General features: G+C 35.2%; 4 protein-coding genes across 4 annotated transcripts; 1 reads left to right on the top strand and 3 right to left on the bottom strand.

The window, feature by feature from the left end:
• The first annotated feature begins 904 nt into the window (after positions 1–904).
• On the top strand, positions 905–2,036 carry LOC117924697. Its single transcript, XM_034843404.1, has 2 exons — positions 905–1,396; positions 1,605–2,036. The coding sequence occupies exon 1, from the start codon at positions 1,027–1,029 to the stop codon at positions 1,375–1,377; it is 351 nt and encodes a 116-aa protein (XP_034699295.1). The 5' UTR covers positions 905–1,026; the 3' UTR covers positions 1,378–1,396; positions 1,605–2,036.
• Positions 2,037–4,535: 2,499 nt separating this feature from the next.
• Positions 4,536–10,896, bottom strand: LOC117925305 (casein kinase 1-like protein 2). Its single transcript, XM_034844293.1, has 14 exons — positions 10,506–10,896; positions 10,362–10,402; positions 8,665–8,734; positions 8,399–8,547; positions 8,210–8,305; positions 8,004–8,074; positions 7,399–7,460; positions 7,226–7,289; positions 7,065–7,149; positions 6,850–6,976; positions 6,620–6,702; positions 6,474–6,540; positions 5,950–6,080; positions 4,536–5,198 (listed from the first exon to the last, which is right to left on the bottom strand). The coding sequence occupies exons 1-14, from the start codon at positions 10,579–10,581 to the stop codon at positions 4,896–4,898; spliced, it is 1,425 nt and encodes a 474-aa protein (XP_034700184.1). The 5' UTR covers positions 10,582–10,896; the 3' UTR covers positions 4,536–4,895.
• A 3,375-nt stretch (positions 10,897–14,271) lies between these two features.
• On the bottom strand, positions 14,272–15,375 carry LOC117925749 (EPIDERMAL PATTERNING FACTOR-like protein 5). Its single transcript, XM_034844854.1, has 3 exons — positions 15,131–15,375; positions 14,857–14,900; positions 14,272–14,774 (listed from the first exon to the last, which is right to left on the bottom strand). The coding sequence occupies exons 1-3, from the start codon at positions 15,234–15,236 to the stop codon at positions 14,550–14,552; spliced, it is 375 nt and encodes a 124-aa protein (XP_034700745.1). The 5' UTR covers positions 15,237–15,375; the 3' UTR covers positions 14,272–14,549.
• Positions 15,376–17,674: 2,299 nt separating this feature from the next.
• LOC117924598 (IQ domain-containing protein IQM1) lies at positions 17,675–21,217 on the bottom strand. Its single transcript, XM_034843271.1, has 9 exons — positions 20,671–21,217; positions 19,802–20,349; positions 19,582–19,696; positions 19,419–19,484; positions 19,220–19,308; positions 19,002–19,089; positions 18,680–18,910; positions 18,473–18,574; positions 17,675–18,361 (listed from the first exon to the last, which is right to left on the bottom strand). The coding sequence occupies exons 2-9, from the start codon at positions 20,290–20,292 to the stop codon at positions 17,936–17,938; spliced, it is 1,608 nt and encodes a 535-aa protein (XP_034699162.1). The 5' UTR covers positions 20,293–20,349; positions 20,671–21,217; the 3' UTR covers positions 17,675–17,935.

Here is a 21,217-nt window from a genome sequence, read left to right as displayed (position 1 = left end):
TTGCCATTTCATCAACAAAAAAGTAGTCAAACATTTTTTCCCAATGTCGTACGACATAGTCTGTTTATTGTTCATATGAACTATTTTTGTCAATTGACTTTCTTTTTTAAAAGAGTGTCTAACACAATGTAATTCGTTGCAAGTATCTTAAGTCAATCTATATCTTCATCAAAGTAACCAATTATGATTGCATATAAAGTTTACTATCTTTATCATTGTCTTAATCACTTATACAACATCATTGTGTTAAATTAGTGTACCGTGTCACACATATAATTTGATATAAATTAAACTTCTGTCTTCAAAAATTAAATTAATGCAATGTCTCACATAGAGTTCGGTATAGGTTAAACTTCTACATCAACTTTTTTTTTTTAACTTTAACAAATATTAAATCGTTATCTATGACAAGTTAGACCATACATATATTATGATAACTTTGGAATATATTATGAAATTGATAACGCAAATTCACGTTAGTCTTCACATTTATTTATTCTTTATCTCATACTGAGATGGAGTGGGTATGCCAATATTTATAATATTAAAATATAACAATAAAAAAAGGTATTATTATAAATATAATAATAATATAAAATTATTTTAGCGGTGGTTAAAAAAAATGGTAACATTATAAGACAAAAAGAGAATTATGTGTTAAGAAAAATGGCGACATTATAAGACAGGCTTAGGAAAGACATTTCAAAATAATATTCTTTCCATAAAAAATATAAGAAAAATTATATGCCACCGCCACTTTCTCTATCCATTTCATTATTTTAATCTTTTTTTTCTTTAAAAAAGAGGAAAAGGAAAAAGTGGGAAATATCCGTATGGTCACGTGAGGGTCACGTGGGCCCTCCTTGTGGCACCGACGGGAACGGCAGTATGATGGGGCAGCGGTTGACAGAATCATATAAGAAAACTGCCTCAGCGTATTAGGCGTCAGCCACTGCTGAGTGAAGAAAGTGGGGCAATTCGTAGACTCTTTTTTTGGCTTGTTGAGAGAAAGGGAGCTTGAATTTGATGGAGGATTTCAGATCGAAATCATGTGGAGATGGAAGAATGCAGATGGAAAGCTACCATGGGGGAGGGGGAGGACCCACTTCCACTGGTATGCAAGATCTCAGGTGTTACAGTGCTTCATATGCTTATCCACCCCAAACCCAGATGGGCAATGACCCCAAGTTCAAGAAGGGCAAGTCCACTAATGGGTCTCTCTCCAAGGCTTGGAGTTTCAGCGATCCTGAGTTGCAGAGGAAGAAAAGGGTTGCCAGCTATAAGGTCTATGCTGTTGAGGGCAAGATGAAGGGCTCTCTGAAGAAGAGCTTCAGGTGGCTCAAGGATAGGTACACCAGAGTGATCCATGGGTGGTGATCGTTTCTGCAGTACTTGGGTATTAATATTATCTTCTTCTTCTCCTCTTCCTCTTCTTGATACTGTAACTTATGGAATGTATTACCATTATCTTTAAATTTGGTGTTAATGTTAGAAGAATGGAGTTCCATGCCTTGCTTCTTATTGTATGTGGTGTGTTGATGAATGAATTAATTTTGTAAATTAGGGTACTGAGAATTAAAACTGATTCTGGCCTCTGGATTTAGGCTCTGGTTGCTTGGATTGAATTGGAATTGGAAATGGAAATGGAGGCCTCAATTCCGAATCCAAAGTTTTGGTTGCTACGTACAGAATTTAATTCTTCCAGTCAGGTACAAGACATGGGTTTACTCATTCAAAGTTTGGGACTCAAGCAACCGATTTGCTCAGAATATAGGGTATTCCAAAGTATATTGATTTTGGATTGCAGCAGTTGTGCACTCTTCGCTTCCTAAATTGGGTTTTCAAAGAAACTGTGATTAGTGGTTTTTTGAATTGGAAAAATGTCTCAAATCCCAATATGGTCCAGCATCAGGTTTTAAGCTTATGGTGTAGCATATTTTGCTCATGAATGATATGTAAAATTTGGTTTGATGAAGAGATTTTTGTCTGCCAACTTATTTGTTAATTCTAGCTTTGTATCTTGAGATTGTTCTGCTTCTTCTTGTGCAAATCCATTACTATTCTGGCCATGTTATTTTGAAAGTTCATGGGAACTACTATGTCCTTATAGAATATAGGGAAGCCTTTAGTTTTTTCTTTTTTGTGAATTTCCATTGATTTGTATAGTTGATTTCTTTGTTGAAGCTGAAAAGTGTGATAGTCCCTTGATGGAGCTGAATGATGAGCAGGGACTGAAATAGTCAGCCTAAGCAGTTGATATATTGCTATGGCTTTCTTCTTGTTGTCATTTATAAAAGTTCTGGCTTTTTGGTTGTCCAGACTATTAGCACTCTGTGGCTTCCTCTCCTTTTCATTAGTTTGTAGGTGGAGGTGTTTATGGTGTAGCATGTATTGCCAAAACCTTGTGTTCCAAAAGATTACCATGGCTCAGTATTGTTTCTGGGTTTTAAGGCCACTTGTACACTCTGAATCTCTATGGTTTGATTTGTAGTTTTTAGTCTTCAGTTGAAAGACATCTTTGTTATGTTTACCTGAATGGCTTGATTTTGTGTCTCCCACCTATTCTTCATTCACAGTCCAACTCCCCCTCGATACTTTAAAATTCAACCTCATTAAAGGTGTTTCTCCCTTTGTTTGAAAGGAGAGGGGTGGGGGCTTGGAAGAGGCTAAGAGGGTTTCCAACCAAAGAATCCTTGCTCTGCTCTGCTGTTCAATCCTATAGATGATAGTTCTTGGAAGAGCCTCTCCTGCTATTAAAGAAAGTAGGTGTTGGGTTTGTTACTAATACTTCCTAGTTGATCATGTATGAGAGTTTTGCGCCATTGGGGACTACATTTCTTCTTGTGGTTTTGTTTCTTATTACAGAGTGTCAGTTGAATATTTTACCATGATCTCTGTGCTCTTCTTGGGGTTGCTATGGTGATTTCTGGAGTTCCTTTGGCATTATCAGTTAACTCATTTTGTGGTTTGGTGACTTGCTTATCCCTGTTGTTGACACACAACTAGGTGGAACATTCGAAACCCTGCATGGTGATTCACTGAATTTTTTCGTGATAAACGAATATAGGTCAAAAGAAGGTAAAGGTGGCAAACCCTAGTGAAAGGAAAGAAACAAAGAATCAAACCAGTTCATTCCAGGACCATTAAGATAAATGGCTTATGAATTCAGCCTTAATATGGGCAAAATCCCATTCTCTCCAAGATTCTTCAGTTACTTGCCAAAGTTGGTAGCCATATAGTTTATTATTCCCCTGCAACTCATGATTACTTTGTTTTGACATGGAATATGATTCTATATCACTTGGCTAGCATATCTTGATTAACCAAGGTGATCTTTCAGGAACATGGTAGGTTGGTGGGGATGTGATGTTTTAGTAAATGCTAGCTTAGAGAGCTTTAAATAGAAAAGTTGGGGGAAAGTATACCAAGATTTTCAAAATAATTTGCATCACATAGGAATTCTTGGAAGGTATTGATGGCATTATAAATGATTAAGTGCCCAATTTTATTAAAAGCGTAAGTCACTAAGATTTGGGTCCACAATATATATTATGCCCTTAACGCTCTCCTCACAAGCCACCTCATATTCCACATGAACAGTTTAAGCGTAAGATGTTCAATTAATGATAATTCTAAATTTTTAATACCATATTGAACAATCAATTTTCTTAAAAACTATTAAGATTTAGTCTTACAATGTATATATATATTATGCCTTGCTCTAGCAATAATAAACGCATGGCTTTGTATTTCCTACCCTCATAAGATGTTCATTTTAGTTCCATACATGTGGCTCAACAAGAAAACAAGATCTTTGTCACACTTAAGAACTCCCGAGATACAAACACAAACCATTCAGTCATCTTAGGTGTTAATTTAATTAATAAATAAATGAAGCTCAGAGAGCAAAAACCACAGAAAGATTCAGCGATTTTTTGAAATTTCAGGGACAGCAGTTTGCAACATTTACCAAAATTCTTCTAAATTATAATTAATGAACTGGTATCCATGCTATTAGGCGTTATTCAATCTACTCACTTCCACTTTTGTGCTAACTCAAGCTTCATTTATGATTTAACAAATGAATCAAAGATCAAACAGCCATGCATTATTGTCCATTGGAGGAGCATAAAGCTCATTCAGAGCGAAGAAACCCTAGCCATCATCAAGTTCTTCATTCACAGTGAAGAAACCCCAGTCATCATCAAGTTCATGTTGTTCTGTGAAAAGCCATTTTTTGATACCAGAAGGATTTGAAATTGGGAATTTATAAAAAGAAACCAGTGAAGGCAGAGCAAGAAACCGAATGCGTAACCGAAAATCATAATTGTTGTAATCACCCCTTGCAATGATTCAGGTACTATAGCAGTATCAAAAATATAAGGGACGCGGTTGCTTTGGTCGCTGAGAAAAGAATGGTCCACGATTTCTTTTACTATGGCATAAACACAGCCAATCAAATCGGAAACTAGGAGGATATGCAATCAATTTTGGCTGCCAAACATACTTAAACCTGCTGCATCAGTACTCAAAAGAGAGTGAAAAATGAACTTTTATAGGGAGGAGAATATCAATACAACAGGCCAATTTACAGTGCCATTAAGTTTAGAACCATAACATGAGACACCTCAAGAGACTTCAGAGAAGGGAAAAGGGTTAAAAGAAATGAGTAAACTAGACTGGCGAGCAGTACCAACACAACTAAATCTCCTTAGACATAGCCTTCTCTACGTTCTCTTGATAATTTGATATACGTCTTTTGCAAATCACAACCCAGTCTGTTGGATACCAGCTCACAATTGCCCCTGAAAACTCACTCCAATAGCTAACAAATTCTACTGCAAGCGTAGTAGCACACTGAGTCTAGATTTACAAGAGTTGAGGGAGGTGTGCATCTAATAATGAACCCTCTCATCATTGTCAAAATTCAGATTCTCAATGCCCCTGATTGTGGATTCATAGTTCTTTATGTTAGTGATGTTCCTACCAGATGATGTGCGCTTGGGGTCTGAGGATCCAACCGGTGAACTTCTTTGCCCGCTTGAGATCCTCCGTACTGCTGCCCCTGGGCTTGCCTCAGTGGTATGTGCACGAGAGGGATCAGACTCGCTTCCCATAATGGCTGCGTCACGGCTGCTAGACACAGCAGCTCGCCTTGATGAACCACTTGACCGGCCCAAAAAATGGGAGCTAGATAACTGCATTGCCCAAGCATATTGCTCATCAGGTTAACCATAGAATACAAGAAGCAAGTGGTATACCATCATTATGTAGGGACCAGCATACAAACACCATTCAGAGTTATAAATATAAAATGAACAGATATGGCAAAAATAAATTCATTGAGAGAACATCAAACCTCAAGATCCAACCAAATAGCAACCCTCTAATTTTTTGGTGGCTGAGCAAGACTTATGTTGTCAAACCCTAAATAGTTGGGACAAGTCATTATTGATTATTTAATTGGAGGCATAAGCTCTTATATTTGGGGGCTAATCGGTGTGACATATTCAAAATTTAGTGTTCTATTCCAACCAGTTCAGAATAAAGCTAAGATGCTGGGGAACCCAAATGCATCAAGGCTGTCAAGTTTTCAGATGCTATCATAAAATAAAAATTTAAGAAGTATGATCACAAGCCATTCTGCATCACAAGAGATGGGGAAATTCTACAAACCAGGAAACAACTTGAAGATGGTAGAAGCAATGATGCTTGAGGCCATCAAATTTTAAGATGTTTGCACGGAATATGAATTTACAATCCAAAACCAACTTATCTTTCATAATACAAGAACCTAAAGCACTCAAAAGAATATGATCACAAGCCATTATAAATAACAAGAGATATCGGTAAAATTGTACAAACCAGAGGATGACTTGAGCACACAGAGACAGATAGAGAGAGAGAGAGAGATAGAGACTTTTTTCTAATACCATCAAAACAACTTACCATAGCATCTTTACTCACTGCCAAATCGCTTGCAACTGGACTCTTCTGCTTGGATAAACCTCCTCCATCACCAGAAATTCTCCGACGAGAAGGATCCATAGAAGATAAACCAGCAGGTCTCCCTTCTTCTCCTGCAATAATTTAAAGCAGCAAAAATTTAAACCCCAAGCATATTATACCAAATATTACCTACAATTTTTATTTTTTTATTTAAAAAAAAAAACATACATTTAAAACACTGAAACATTTCTAAAATAGCTCAAGGAATAAGATAAAATATGTCAAACCAATTCAAAGGAGTCATGTAGTGTGTTTGCATGTGCATAGGTGTGCAGAGAGATGAAAAAAACAAATTGGAGAGAGAATCTAAATAGAAAATAGCTAACACCCTCAGTGCAAGTGCACAAGGGCAAGTAATAAGGAATGCTTCTGAGAGGACCACCCAAGTAGGAAGCAAACAGGGTTATACGTAATCAATAAACCATCCAAAAACATCAATATAAGATGCAATGCTAAAATACTACCTGACTGCCTGTCAGCATTGGCAACAGCAGGAGGGGGCAGTCCAGAGCTTGTTCCAGCACCAGGACCCTGAAAGAAACACTATTAATAAATGCCTCCATAGTTGGTATTAACAGAAGGAAACTAATTTTCTTACAAGAGCACTCACAAGAACACGAGATGGAGGAGTAGCAAGCTGTGATTGCTGGTACTTCAAAATAGTCCAGTCAAACACATAGTCAAACTGGAATCCTGCAATAAGACGTACAGACACAGACAGATGATGACAAAATGGATTACTGATGGTACTGACTCCTAACAGAAAAAGTTACAAAACTGAGATTGCAATTTTGAGGATCCTTAAATTCTAAGAACCAGTTATAGCAAAAATATTCAAACCTTCGCGAATAAAGAGGTCACGGAATATCCTTTTCAGATAAGCATAATCTGGCTTATCATCAAATCGCAGTGAACGACAGTAGTGGAAGTATGAAGCAAATTCTGTTGGATAACCCCGACAAAGGACCTGAGAAAGTAGTAAAACTTTCCAGTCAAATTCAATAGAGCTTAACATCAAAGTAGGCTTCCAATCGGTGTATTTGGAAACAAGTTACCTCAATCGTTGTGGAAACTTTTCTTTCACTAATTTTCTCATACTTTTGTTTCTTAGTTCCTGCTTTCAGTCCCTGCCAAGGAAGACTACAAGGAAACTGTAATAAGTAAATCATGGATCGAGCTCAGGAAGTCAACAAACTAGGTAGGCAGTGACAGTCACCTTCCTCTTAGGAAGTACATAAGCACATAACCAAGAGATTCTAAATCATCCCTCCGGCTTTGCTCTACACATTCCCAAAAATCAGAAAAAACACAATCAATCATCTGAAATTAGGACAGGAAATTGAATTGGCATGAATATGTACCAAACAAATGAATATAGACCACACATACCAATGCCAAGGTGGGTGTTCATACTTGCATATCTTGCAGTTCCAGTCAAATTCTTATTTTCTCTGCAGTTGTCATACATCCACGTATGATGAGTAACAGGCTTTAAATAATTATAGTATTTAATCCACAAAATAATAATACAAAACAAATATTGAAAGAAACACTAAACAAAATTGCCAACTCAAATGATACCCCAAACCTAACAACATAACAATAGATAAGGGGTAAGGACACAAAGTGAACAAGCATATTAACTATGCCAAAATATGAATGCATAAGCATCATCAACATCACTCCCAACACCACTGTGATCCCATCCATTCTTGCTATCATCATTGTTCACTATCCCCAACACATGAAATTCAGTAAGGACTCGAAAGTTGAATGAAAAAGTTGTTCCAACAGAAAAATCATCCCTAATCGACTTTGAGCATTAATTTTAAACCTCATAAATCTCAACATCAACATTATAAGATAATCTCATAATCCACAGCAAACTTGTTCCTCATGCATGGAGCAAACATACATGGAGCAAACATGCATGCATTCATAAAATTTCAAATAATGGCCATAAGGATGCATAAAATAATTGAAGCACATCTTACCTATAAGGAATGTGCTGATGTGTTGCAGTATCTCTATATTTCTTAGCCAAACCAAAGTCAATGATGTAGACCTGGAAGCATGTGAAAAAAAAAAAGAAAAGGAAAAATAGCAACCCTCTCCTTAACAAAAATATCCTAAAAGGCAATTTTAGAAATATACGTATAATTTAAAACAAAAACAATCAATATAGTTTTGAGACAAAAACCTGATTTGCACGTCTTCCCAAGCCCATTAGAAAATTGTCTGGCTTGATATCTCGATGTAGAAACGATTTAGAATGAACAAATTCAACCCGATTGATCTGAAATAAGTATTAAAAAATGACATAAACTGATAAACTTAGAAGAAGAATAAAAATTGATGTGACAGTATTAGTTAAATCAAAAGAACCTACCATTTGATCAGCAAGCATGAGCACTGACTTCAAAGAGAGTTTCCTACTGCAAAAGTTGAATAGATCTTCAAGACTAGGCCCAAGCAAATCCATCACAAGAACATTGTACTCTCCCTCTACTCCAAACCATCTCACGTTTGGAATTCCAGCTGCCAAGGTCAAGAAAGAGGGAATCAGACAAGGATGTCAAAACGTTCATAAAAGATTTCTTCATAAAATAAAACAATAGACAGAAAAAAGTTACAAAAGAAAAATGAATTCCATACTTCCTCCCTGTAGAATTCTGTATAGCTTTGATTCATATAGTAACTGCGGATGCTTTGTCTTGACATTTTCCTGCAGATAAGAAACAGTGTCTTTGCATAAGAACAAATTCATTGCCATGGACAAAGCACTCTGGGAAACCAATTCTGCAGCAATCTCTATAGTTCAAATACGAACACAGATGACTAATCTCTGAAAGTAAATGCATAGTACATAAACATCCAAAAATGTTGCACATTAAACCAATTCATTACAACACAATTTCATTCGGTAAAAGCCCATCTCTCTTATTTGGCAGTGGTTTCCATCAACTGCAAAGTCATAAAACCTAAATAGAGGTAAAGTACTGTAAGCAGATACATTTCAAACTATGAATGGTAAGAGACTCGATGCCTTCTCAAGAATCTTCCTTGTATGCCCATCATATTAGAGTGGCTCAAATTCGACCTGTTCTGTTTATGTTTATAGCTTGTCAACCAGCCCAAGCATACACTTTTGTTTCAGTTGCACCAAATAGAGAGAGATGCTATAAAAAATTAAAAATTAAAAAAAAAAAAAGTCTTTTGAGAAGGACACAAGGCTGGACCATATGAAATGCTCTTTATTTTCTTAAACCAATTTGGGTTTTAAGCACCAGAATAAACATGGAAACGTGTTAGACAGACATCACTACAAAGTTTCAAGCATGGAAATTTTCTGTAAACAGCCAAGAAAAGCAGCATGCCTTTCCAGCCTGCACCAACTAGACCTGACAAAACCCTCCTCCCAACTGATTAGGATTGATTAGGATTAAAAAGACCCATCTGTATCATGAAAACTAATTAATGAAACAAACACTCACTTCCAATCAAGAATGTCCCCTGTGGAAAATCATGCAATCATATAGGATGTATTGTTCAACATCACCCAAATGCACCTAGAACCCATTAAATGATGCCCTACTTCATTTATTTGTGACTAGTTAAGAATTTAAAAATAACCATTCTGAGATTGACAAATTTCAAAACAATGCATATATCACAGTTTAAAGGCAGATTCCACAATTGGAATGTCGGTCACAACCTACTTCATTCATTTGTCGCTAGTTCACTGGAATTTAACATATACCATTACTGAGATTGACAGAATTCAAAATCAAGCAAATACGACAATTTAGAGGCAGATTCCGCAATTGGAATATCACCAATAATATACGTCATTCATTAGTAACTACTTCATTGGAAGTAAGCGCAAACCACTACTGAGGTTGACACAATTCAAAATCATACATATACGACAATTTAAAGGCAGATTCTGCAATTGGAATGTCATCGAGAATTTACTTCATTCATCAGTTCAGAATCATAATATACGACGATTTAAAGGAGATTCTGCAATTGGAATGCCATTGACAATTTACTTCATTCATCGGTGACTACTTCAGCAGAATTAAACATAAGCCCTTACTGAGATTGACACAATTCAAAACCCCGTATATACACGACAATCTCAAGGCCGACACCCCATATGGAATGAGAATCAAGCTCCTTGCAAGCTAATCATTAAAACAAGCAAATATAACAGATTCCAGCAACTTCAACATAGAAACACACAATTTACAGAAACATGAAACAAGAAAGCCCCCCACAAACAATTCCAACAATCATCTCAAGCAAAAATCCGTAAATTTCCAAGCCAAACTCGAAAAAGAAGCACTCACAAGCTTAATTGCAACCTCCTCGTTCGTCTGAATGTTAGTACCTTCACCACCAAAACCCAAAATTAAAACAATCAATCACCAGCACACCCGGCAAAACCCTAGACGGATAAAAAGAACAATGTCAAGAGAGAAAATTGAACAAACCGAGATAGATCTCCCCGAACGAGCCGCTACCGATCTTCCTCCCCAGCCGAAACTTATTCCCAACGCGAGGCTCCATCCACACAAACCCCAACAGATGAAACCCTAACCCACTAATTCAAACCCTAATTCAACCCAAAAAAAAATGAAAATTCAACTTATTAAGAAAAAAACAACACCTAACCCTCACCAAAAACTCAAACCCTAGACCAAGTGGTAACAAAAATAAAATAAAAATAAAAAATAAAAAAATAAAAAATCAAAATGAGGAAATCAAAAGCTAGAGTTAGGTTGAAGAAGGAGAAGAAAACTGAATCTCTCTCTGGAAACCCTCTCTCTCTAGATACTGAGATTTTAACAAAATCCAATTGAAAATAGAATGGAAACAACAACAACGACAATGGCCTCTTGTGGGGTGGGGTTTCTTTCTTTTATTTATTTCTTTTTATTTAAAAAATAAAAATAAAAAATAAATTGGGTGAAAGAGTCCACGCGTGCTTCATACGCGAGGCGAAGCGTGTTCTAAATCGGAGGCGAGGACCCACTGTCCGCGTCAGTTTATCCATCTGGTTTCCGGCTTTGGCGCCTATTTCCCACGTGTTTCGCGTGCGTCTCATGCTTTTTTTTTTTTTTAATATATACATTTTATTTTCCTAGTTTTGATTAATTTTAATTTTAATAATCCTCCTAAGTTAACATGAAAAACCCGTTGACATTCAATTTGTTTTAAACGATTTAATCGTGACTTAGAGATGTTAATTGACAAATTTTCAAAGTGAAAATTATTTATCCACTTCGCTATATATATTCATACCACAATTTTTATCGGTTTTAAGATTAAAAAAATGTCATTTAAATTTGTTATTAAATGATAAAACATATTTATAAATACTTAATTTTACGATAATGAAAAAAGAATCTATCATTTAAATTTATATATAAATTGTAACTCATCATTTTTAAAACAAATTTTACTTTGAAAATGATGGGTTTTAACCCCACCTAACCCAACATATTCCACTTTCATCTATTGCTCATGGTTTAGCCACTTTGGGTCATCATGAGCCCCAACTGTCATGTAACTTGTTCTTGATTTGTCAATGGAACTTCAAGTGGAGGCATCTACCAATCTAACATGCCCTAGTCTTTTGGATTTAAAACTACTTACATTTGCTTTAATTTACTTTTAAGAATATAAAAATCCTTATTTTTAAATTTTTTATACTTACAAAATAATATGATTAATAAGGTAGTATCATGTGTTAGTTTCATTTATTTATGTCTTAGACATATTTAATGATCTGGATATCTTATTTAACAGGTATTACTACAATGCTATAACATCTTCTTTTTAAATTTGATAAGAATTTTGATGTTTATGTGACTAGGTTTTATATTTAGTTATGATAAATTATATTTTGATTATGAAATTTAAAAAATGTATATTAATTTTCTATAGAAATCAATTTTTTTTTTTTTTTTGGCTTGCACATGAAGCCACTATATGTTTTATCTTCAGTTAAAAATAACTCGTTAATATTAAATAATATAATTAAATTAAATTTATTGATAATATGTTTATTTTAATTATATTAATTGATATCAATGACTTATTTTTAACTGATTTAACATTTTTTATTCAATAAAAAATAAACACAATCGAAATTATTTTCTAAGTAGTTTCACGTTTACATTTCCATACATAAATGGTTTTGGTTTTGATTTTTTTTAAGATTTGCTTGATTTTTTCTCATTTACCATTTAACTTAAAAGAGTGTAATAAATATTTTCATTGTTGTCAAAATTCAGCCTAATTGTGTATAAATAGTTGAATAGCTATCAAAATAATATTGTGATATATATCTATATATCCATATATAGAAAGAAAATTTATAGTAACTTATTAATTTTATACCTGCTAATCTCAATAGCCTAACAAATGGAGAAAAAAAAATTACTTTGGAGTAAAACAAAACCAATAATAGAAAATGGAACTTTAAAATAATTTTTAGTTTCAAAAAACATGTTTTGAAATGTATGCACCAATTTTGTGATGTTCTATAAAATTAACAAATTATTGGAAAGATAATGTGAACAAAAATTTAATGATTATCCGTAAAATCTATGTTTTAATATTCTTTGCAAAAAAATATTTCCCTCTTATTATTTATCATAACTCAGAAAAATAATGACAAAAATGTTAAGTGATTTTTTCATTAATGAACTTGTTGAATGGCAAAAAACACATGTGGTTTATCAGACAAACCTTTTCATGTGAAGTCGTTTCATGGTTTTATAGTGTGAAATCTATTTATGAACCTCGTTATCTCCCTTTTAATAATAGGAAATTGAATTTTGAATTCTCAATATCCATTTATTAATGATTCTTTGATCTTGACTTTTGTAACTTTTCTCTCCAAGCTTTATCAACAAATAATATTTTTTTTTTATCATTATATTTTTTAGTTGGAGATTAGCTTTCCGTTTTTTAAGGAAACTTATGAATAAGAAAATATCTATTTTTTTATTCGAAAACCTAGTTTCATAGTTTTCCAAATTAATACTACGTGTTATTTTTTGGGGTTACATGTTCAGTCCAACCCAAATTTTGTTGAAATATGAAAACCAAAATTTAGTGATAATTTAATTCATTGTTTTTTTTATGCCTATATAAGTACTTATTAATTTTACAGGCGCTAATCTCAATAGCTTAACAAATAGAGAAAAAAAAAAACCAACAAAAAATACAACTTGAAAATAATTTTTAGTTTCAAAAAACATGTTTCACAAATTAATTAAAAAATATATTTTAAAGATTCTGTTCTAAAAACATGTTTTTTTGTAAAGTAATTTGAAAACAAAAATCTAAATACAAAAAATATTTTAAGAACTTTCATATTGTACATAATTGTATATTATTTTGATAGTTTTCATACAAAATTTTGTTATTGAAACTAAGTAAAAATTATTTTTAAAAATGTTTTAAAAACCATTTTATATGGTTATTTAAAAAAAAAATGTGAGTAAACTAACCCTTTGGTTTTTTGGCTCAACGTGCATGATTTTTTGTTTTTATTCCAATTTTTTAAATCCTGATGTACCCATGTCAATTTTGGAGAATAGCTTCAATAAAAGAATATTAATTTTTTATTTTTTGTCAACTTCAACATTGAATATTTGCTCAAATGATACTTAATTATGATTTTTAGATTTTGCACCACATGTATTGTGGGAATGTTTAAAGGATAAAAGTGACTAAATTCCAAAAAAAAAAAAAAATATTTATAATATTATTTTATTCTTTTTTAAAGAATTTAGGACATGTAAGATAATTATTTTTGAAAACTATTTTTTATTTTTTAGGAAAAGAAAAACAAAAAAATATATATTTGAGAATCAAAAACGATTTTCTATTTTATATTATTAAAAAAATGTTTAAAAAAATATATTTTAATTATTTTATATTATTTTAAAAAATAATTATACAATCATATAAAATAATTAAAAATAAAATCTTTGATATAAAAAATCATTTATAAAAATATTAAAAAAAATTTTAAAATATTTGAGATTTTCAAACATATATTTATTTTATAAAATATTAAATAATGATTTTAAAAAAACTGTTATCAAAAACTAATTTTTCGAGTTGTTTTAAAAAATAGTTACAAAAAAAGGGCTTGCATTCCCCCATCTTATTAATTTTCAAATGATTATGAAAAGGTTTTCCCATGTCACTATTTCTGCAAGCTCAAAGCAATGGATTGTGTTAGGGAAAAAGCACACTACACATCACATCATCAATTAAATAGAAAATTTCACAGATTACATTAATTCTAAACCCTAGCTAAATCTCACTAAAAAAAAAAAAAAAAAAAGGGTTTTCTTTGAGCATCAGATTTTCAAGGAAATCAAAAGCGAAAATTGAATATAAATTTGATGGGTGATGGGTGACGGGTGATGGGGATTGGTGATGGGGGATGGGTTGGGGCTGCTCTGTATCTGATATGTAATTTCAAATTTGAACTGAAGGCTAGAAGCAGTAATTTATGGGTTGAAAAAGGAAGACCCACACTTGCATTTCCATCCTTCAGGCTCATAGTTTGCATACTGAACTCCAATGTGGTCAGTGGTGGTGGGGATCTGAACTGCATCACATGGAATGCAGCCTTGACACTTGTGGTTACAGTTTGGTGGCCTTGACCCAAGTGTGCTCAGCCCTCTGTATGCTGCCCCATCCCCATTTCTTGGTGTTCCTCTGCGCTCAAGTCCCTTCAAAATGCACAAAAAATCAGGCAAACATTGATGTGTACGATCAAACAAAACCAGTGAGCTAAGTACTGAGAATGCTCACCTGTTTTGAGTGAAATACAGCTTTTGGGGATTCTGGAAATTGCTCTGCTTGATCACACATGGAAAATTAGTCAATCAGCAGTAAAGGCTGTTGTGTGGAAGAGCAAAGGAGACAGGGAAGAATCAATCAAAAGTATCAAACACTTTGGCTCTTAAGGCATCAAGTCATTGAAAAGGAACTCTTTATTTCATTTCACTGAAAAAGGTGAAGGGTGGAGTGAGAAAATGGTTTCCTCCAAATGGGTTTCAGAGGGAAAGACATGAAAGTAGCTAACCTTGTTGCTGAGCTGCACTATCTGGTGCAGAAGGACTGTTTGTTGCAGCAACCCAAGTCATCATGTGCAGGGAAGCTATTAGAAAAATGAAAGTTTTTCTCTTCATTTTTCTGAGGACCCAGATGATGATGGAGATGATAAATTGGTAATTGCAATGAGAAAAAGAGAGAGAGAGAGCGAGAGAGTTGAAGATAGTTGTTTTCACTCACACTTGAGCAGGCCAGAACAGGCCAAGCATGAATACAAAACTGATAAAAAGGCTGCAGAACAACCAATCTTCCCAAGAAGCAAGCTATGATCTTTCCAAGGAAAAAAAAAGGTAAGGATTTTCCTTGCCAAGTCTCTCTCTCCGGGTTATTAGTGGAGAGATATTGCTTTCCAGACAAGTGATTCTCCCTTCTTGTCAAACAGAGCAGATTCAGACACTTGCTGCCTTTTGTCAACTCACTTGAAAATGCCTTAAAAAAATTAACAAATCACTTAGACTTTATGATTTATTCTCTCTCCCTCTCCATCTGCATCTAACTTTAGTGTTTGATTGCAAATTTACATGCCTCCCTACTAGGGAAAAGAAATTCCCATTTTTGGGCCTTGAAGACCCTACAACATCCCCTATGAAACTACACAGCTTGGTAAAGGCTCCTTGGCCTGCCTTGACTGTTGAGCCTCCTCTGTGACTACATAATACACAATGCTGATAAAAGCAGAAAAATTCTGGAAAAACATAAATAATTGAGCCACCTCACTGGTTGGCACTGATCAGAAAGATTAATTGGTTGATTAGATGAATACAGTACATGGGGTTTGGTCAATTCCATACAGTCTGGATCATCTGCACAAAAGGGTTAAAAGATGTATAATTGCTGAACAGGGGCCACTGGTTATCTTCAATTGTTAATGACCTATCCCAATCATTTATCTAGTGAGTTACCCTCTCTACTCATTAGTGGTAATAGACTGCGTAGTACATGTGGTTTTTCATCACCATTTCAGCTCTCTTTGCAGTATATCAACTTCCCATCTGGATGGAAACTAGGGAACAAACTTGCCCTAAAATGGAACAGACTCTGCTGTTGGAAATATTCACTATCAGGGTGGCCTATGCCCATGGTTACTTTCTTGGGCTTTTAATTTGCAAAAGCTCAGGGTAAAAGGAAATGGACAAAACCAACTCTACTCATCTAACTCAGATTCTCATCATAAATGGATATCAAGCTGTGAAATAACAGTTCATGAACTAATAATGGTTGTACTTGAAATTAAATAACAACATGGAAACTATAGGAGGTTTAGGAGCATGATTGCAATCCAACCACTTCGAGCAGTTGAGAAGAAAGAAAGATTTGACTCTTTGTCTTTGTACTGAGACCATTTGGCCTACATGTTTGGGGATTGACAGAGGATTACAGTGTGCAGGGATGAAAATGTCAGCCGTCATCAAGCAAAAAGGAAGTAGAAAAAAAAAAAAAAAACTAAAACTAAAAAGTAAATGGTTATGATATGCAACAGACCTACTTGTACTTGCACAAGAATCAAAGCAGCACCAATGGACTGGAGATGGGGTCCAAGGCCAAGGGGTTGAAGTGAAGGAATCACATTGGGAAAGCCAACCAGTAACAGTGACACCAAATCAAGCTCAGGGCCTCAGGCTCTCCTCTTCCCCCCTCTTGTGAGGTATCAGTCCAAAGTTCCTCGCATTAACTACATCTGTATTCTGTCTTCGACCCTCAAAAGAAATAATGAAAAGAACTGCATGTTTTGCAGGGTAATGCTGCTTTGAGACTCTCCCTTCATCTCCCTTTCTAGGGGCTAATCAGTAACTGTAACACCATACAAGCCCAGCCCTTCCTCTTCCCCTCCCTTGTGACTTGTGAGGCATCAATCCAAACTTCCCGACATTAACTCCATTTGTCTTCTACCCTCTAAAAAAATAATGAAAAGAACTGCATGTTATGCAGGTCATGCTGCTCTGAGACTCCCCATCCATCTCTCTTTCTGGGAGCTATGCTGGATAGGCAGACTAGCTAGACAGAGAATGGACACTTCCATATATTCATTTCTCTCTCATGTAATGGAATTTCATCACTTGATAATAATGATTTGACAGTAAGCATTTCATCAGGTAGGCTTATCTTCAAATTTTTTATGGTCTGCTCCATCTTACTGGGGATGGATATAAAAATGATATATTTCTTAAATCATAAACATTTATATACTAACTCTATTTAAAAGGCATTTGCAGAAAAAACAAATGTTCACTGTTTAACTGGAGTCATTTTTGTCAATTTTCTTTTATTTTTTATTTTTGGTTTCTTCCAAGAGCAGCTTTCATGAGAACAGCCTCAAGCTGCTGCCAAAAGCAAAAGGACATATGATACACTGCTGATGACAATTATCATATAATTAAAAGATCAAGATGGATTCAGTTTCTTAGCTTTGAGACGTCTCTTTCTAGGAAAAGAGAGTGGATACTAGCCTTAAAATCGATGGAAACACATGGTTTTTCATGGAAACAGGGTCAGTGCCCAACATGGAAGGATTGTGAGAGAACAAATAAAGAACATCATCTTTCATTAAAAACAAATGCTTTCCATTTTTTATTACAAGAAAGAATCAAATGAACCCAACCCAGAACCAAAAAAAAGGAGTCAAAACTGGGTGAAAAAAAATTATTCACCACAAATAAGCAATCTACAGGGAAAAATAAAATAAAAAATCAATGAATAAAATCAAGTTAGGGGCACCAGAAGTGCCTCCAGTCATGAATGTTTCTAGTTGTGAAGGGCTTCCCTTGTTGAATTGGCTTTAGCCAGATGCAGCAATGGGGGTCCTTGGGCTAGGCAGTCCCATGTATGCAAGCCTGGGAGAGAGCCTGATCTTTGGACTTGGCCTTGGAGAAGGGATTGGACCACAATTGCCAAAGGGTCCTGGTGTAACCCTAGGCGATAAATTAACTTGTTCCAGAGCTCTGGATTGTAGCTCAGAGGGGTAATCTCTAACACACCCAATTCGAGGCCCTGTTCCTGTGGTCCATTTGCATGATAATCGTTTGGTAAGCTCAAATACTGGTGCTTCCACATTGGCCTCATCAGCAACCTCAGTCTCTTCCATGGTGGCCCCATCTGTCTCTTCAGAATCCCTAGTTTTAGCAGCATCCACCATTGGCTCTGCCTGTGCCTCCTCACTAGTGACCTTAAATGGAGTGCTATCATCATCGTCAATTGCACATTTCTGAAGAGAAAAATGCCCAGCATTAATCAGATAATTTTCCAGTGAAATCAAAGTTTAACTATGCTATTAGATATGAACTTGTATAAACATCCACAATGTAAAACATCTTACCTTAACATTGGTAAGATCAACATTGTGCTCCTCAAGGAAGCTAACAAATTCCCTGAAGTTCTCTTCTGTTGGGTGGTAGTGACCACTGTAAGGCCATATAGCCTGAAAATATATGAGAAAAACATTGTAAGAAACACATGTAGAGTACAAGTTTCTTATATATGCATATTATTTGGTGTAGGTATGTGTGCAGCTGTGAATTTATACCTCGATTATGCCATTATGAGCAACTAGTCTTCCAGCTGCTGTGGTGGCGCCACCTGCTAGAAAGCTTGAATGCTGGAACTCCCCCTTCTTCTTCTTCCCCACATACAAAGCCCTCAATGTGCTGAGAACAAATATCCATTTACTACCTTCTGTGGTTTCCACAAGCATCCTACTTTGCCTAAACACAAGCTTTCCATTTTCGACAATTACTTCATATGCCTCCCTTTCTTTCTGAAATTTCAATAGTATACAATTTAGTATAAATGATGCCTCCATATGACTGTAAAATGTAAATGACATTAGTCAATGGTTTGAAGCTTACTGGTCCAAGATATTTTATGCATTGGCGTTGTAGAACCGGCCTTGGGCATTTCTCTAGATAAGTTTCTTTGCCATCCCCAACATCCAACCTGCAGTTATATAAATTGAGTGAATTAAGGGTAAACTCAAATCAAATTTGCTCCAGCTTGATTGGTGTGAGAAAATGGAAGGAAGTGAAGGAAAATCGGAAATTAAACAGTTTCTAAAAGGAGAAATTACCAGTAGAAGAAGGGTTGGCTGCTTGAGCTTTTAAACCAGATATCATAGTATAGATGTAAATTGTGTCCATATCGATGGCGTGGATCAATCTGCATAGAATACAAAAATGGTTTGAGAAAGAAAAATGGATAATGTTTTTCTAGTTCAAACTAGATCAACTACTGATTGAATTGCGTGTAAGAAGGTTAAGAGTACTTACTGCTTCAAGCCAATGTTGTAGGGCCAGTTTTTGAGCCTTCTCATCCTTAGATAAGCCCTTTCCCACCTGCAATGAGAATCCTTACTGTTAGTATCCAATCCTCCATAGAAGGGAAAACCAAAAAAAGAGAGGAAAAACAGATTGATGTGTGTTGAAAAACTACCTTGGCAGCTCTTGTCCTTGCCCTTGCCCACTTTGAAACTGCAGTTTCCGGTTTCTCCTCATTGAAAAATGACACAGAGCTCCGTCTGAGAGCTGCAAAGTCTAATGCCTTCCACCTACAACATTGAAAAGAACAATTGATTCAAACAACCGAAGAAAGAAAGACAAACAAAAGAAAAGGATCGAAATGAAAGATAATTAGAGAAGATTAAAAGACTAACCAGAGCTCCTCAATCACAACAGCACAATCTGCAAGGTTTCTTCGAGTCCTATAACTTTTATAGAACTTCTGAATCTTAATTGCAGCAGCATCATGGTCACTAACGGGCCTTGGAAAAAAAAATATGGCTGGTGGTTCAGGAAGAGATATTGTGGGAATCAAATTACTTTTCAGTCTGTTTTGCTTTCCATCCAAATTATTTGAACCCAAATTCTGTTTGTCCTCAACTAGACTGGTGAATGAAAGACTTCTTTCAAGCATTGAAAGAGTTCTTTCAAGAATCACTTTTTCTGGTCTGCAGTTCTTCAAGTTTCTTGAATTATCAGTTCTGGTCGTTATTGTTTCTGAATCAGTCTTCTTAAAGCTATCTGATTTCAGTATCGTCATTTCTCCATCTTTTGAGGTGAAATTAATGTTGTCTCTCAAACTGAAAAATCGGTGTTTCACAATTTCTTCCCAAGCAGAATTGAGCAACGAGAGCGATAATCCCATAGATTTGCAACCACCAATTGACTTCAATTTACAGTAAGGGAATTTTGAAATTTCCACCTGCAAATTATGATAAAAAAATTAATCTAAATTTGCATAATAACACATGCAATCAAGAAAAATAGAGAAAAAATCATCTGGGATCCCCAAAAAATGATGAAGTTTCTGGATTTGAATAACCCTTCATCACTTTTAGCTGAAAAATCCCAGTTTGAAACTCTCCTTTATACACACACCCAATTGAAGAAAAAGGGCATAGTACACAAACCCACATCCAAAATCAAAAGGCAGAGTGAAAGACTCAAACTCCTTCATCAAACACCCAGAAACAAAGCTTAGGGTGGAGGCAGAAAGATACGGAAAAATCAATGTCTCCCTTACCTGAAAACTAGAAGCAGAGCCTTTGCAAAAAGTCCTCTTTTTCTGGGCCTTTGCAAAAAGTTCTCTCTTTCTTTCTCTATCAAAGCGAACACAAGATGTCTCTGATTCTGAGGCCTTCCTCACTTATATACTCCTTACAAGTTACAAGGCAACAAATGCAGTCCACCACTGAAATTCCAATACGTTTCAGGGATGGGACGAAAACGACAGAAACAGCAGTCTTAGGGAAATAACAACCTGAGTGAGATTCTTTTGAATGGGGTTTTAAATTCAACGGTTAAATTATCCCGATTCAAAAGCCACGAGTTGTTTGATTGATTCAAAGCTTGAATTTTTGAACACCCTTCTACGGAATGGGCAGCTTTTTATAAGCATTATCTTCCAACATCTAACCCCATTTCCTGCCACCAAAGCCCCTGTGAACACAAGCACTGACAAAACAAAGAGAAATAAGGGTGGTCAAAGAAAGTAAGCTTCGTCTGGTTTCCATGAAAAAACCCAATACAACCGTGCTTCGAATCGTTTCACTTCGCTTTTTTACTTTTCT

Source organism: Vitis riparia, chromosome 11 (assembly GCF_004353265.1).
Source record: "Vitis riparia cultivar Riparia Gloire de Montpellier isolate 1030 chromosome 11, EGFV_Vit.rip_1.0, whole genome shotgun sequence".
Lineage (NCBI taxonomy): Eukaryota > Viridiplantae > Streptophyta > Magnoliopsida > Vitales > Vitaceae > Vitis > Vitis riparia.
The sequence above is the reverse complement of the archived record's forward strand: the minus strand, read 5'-3'. Positions and strand labels throughout refer to the sequence as shown.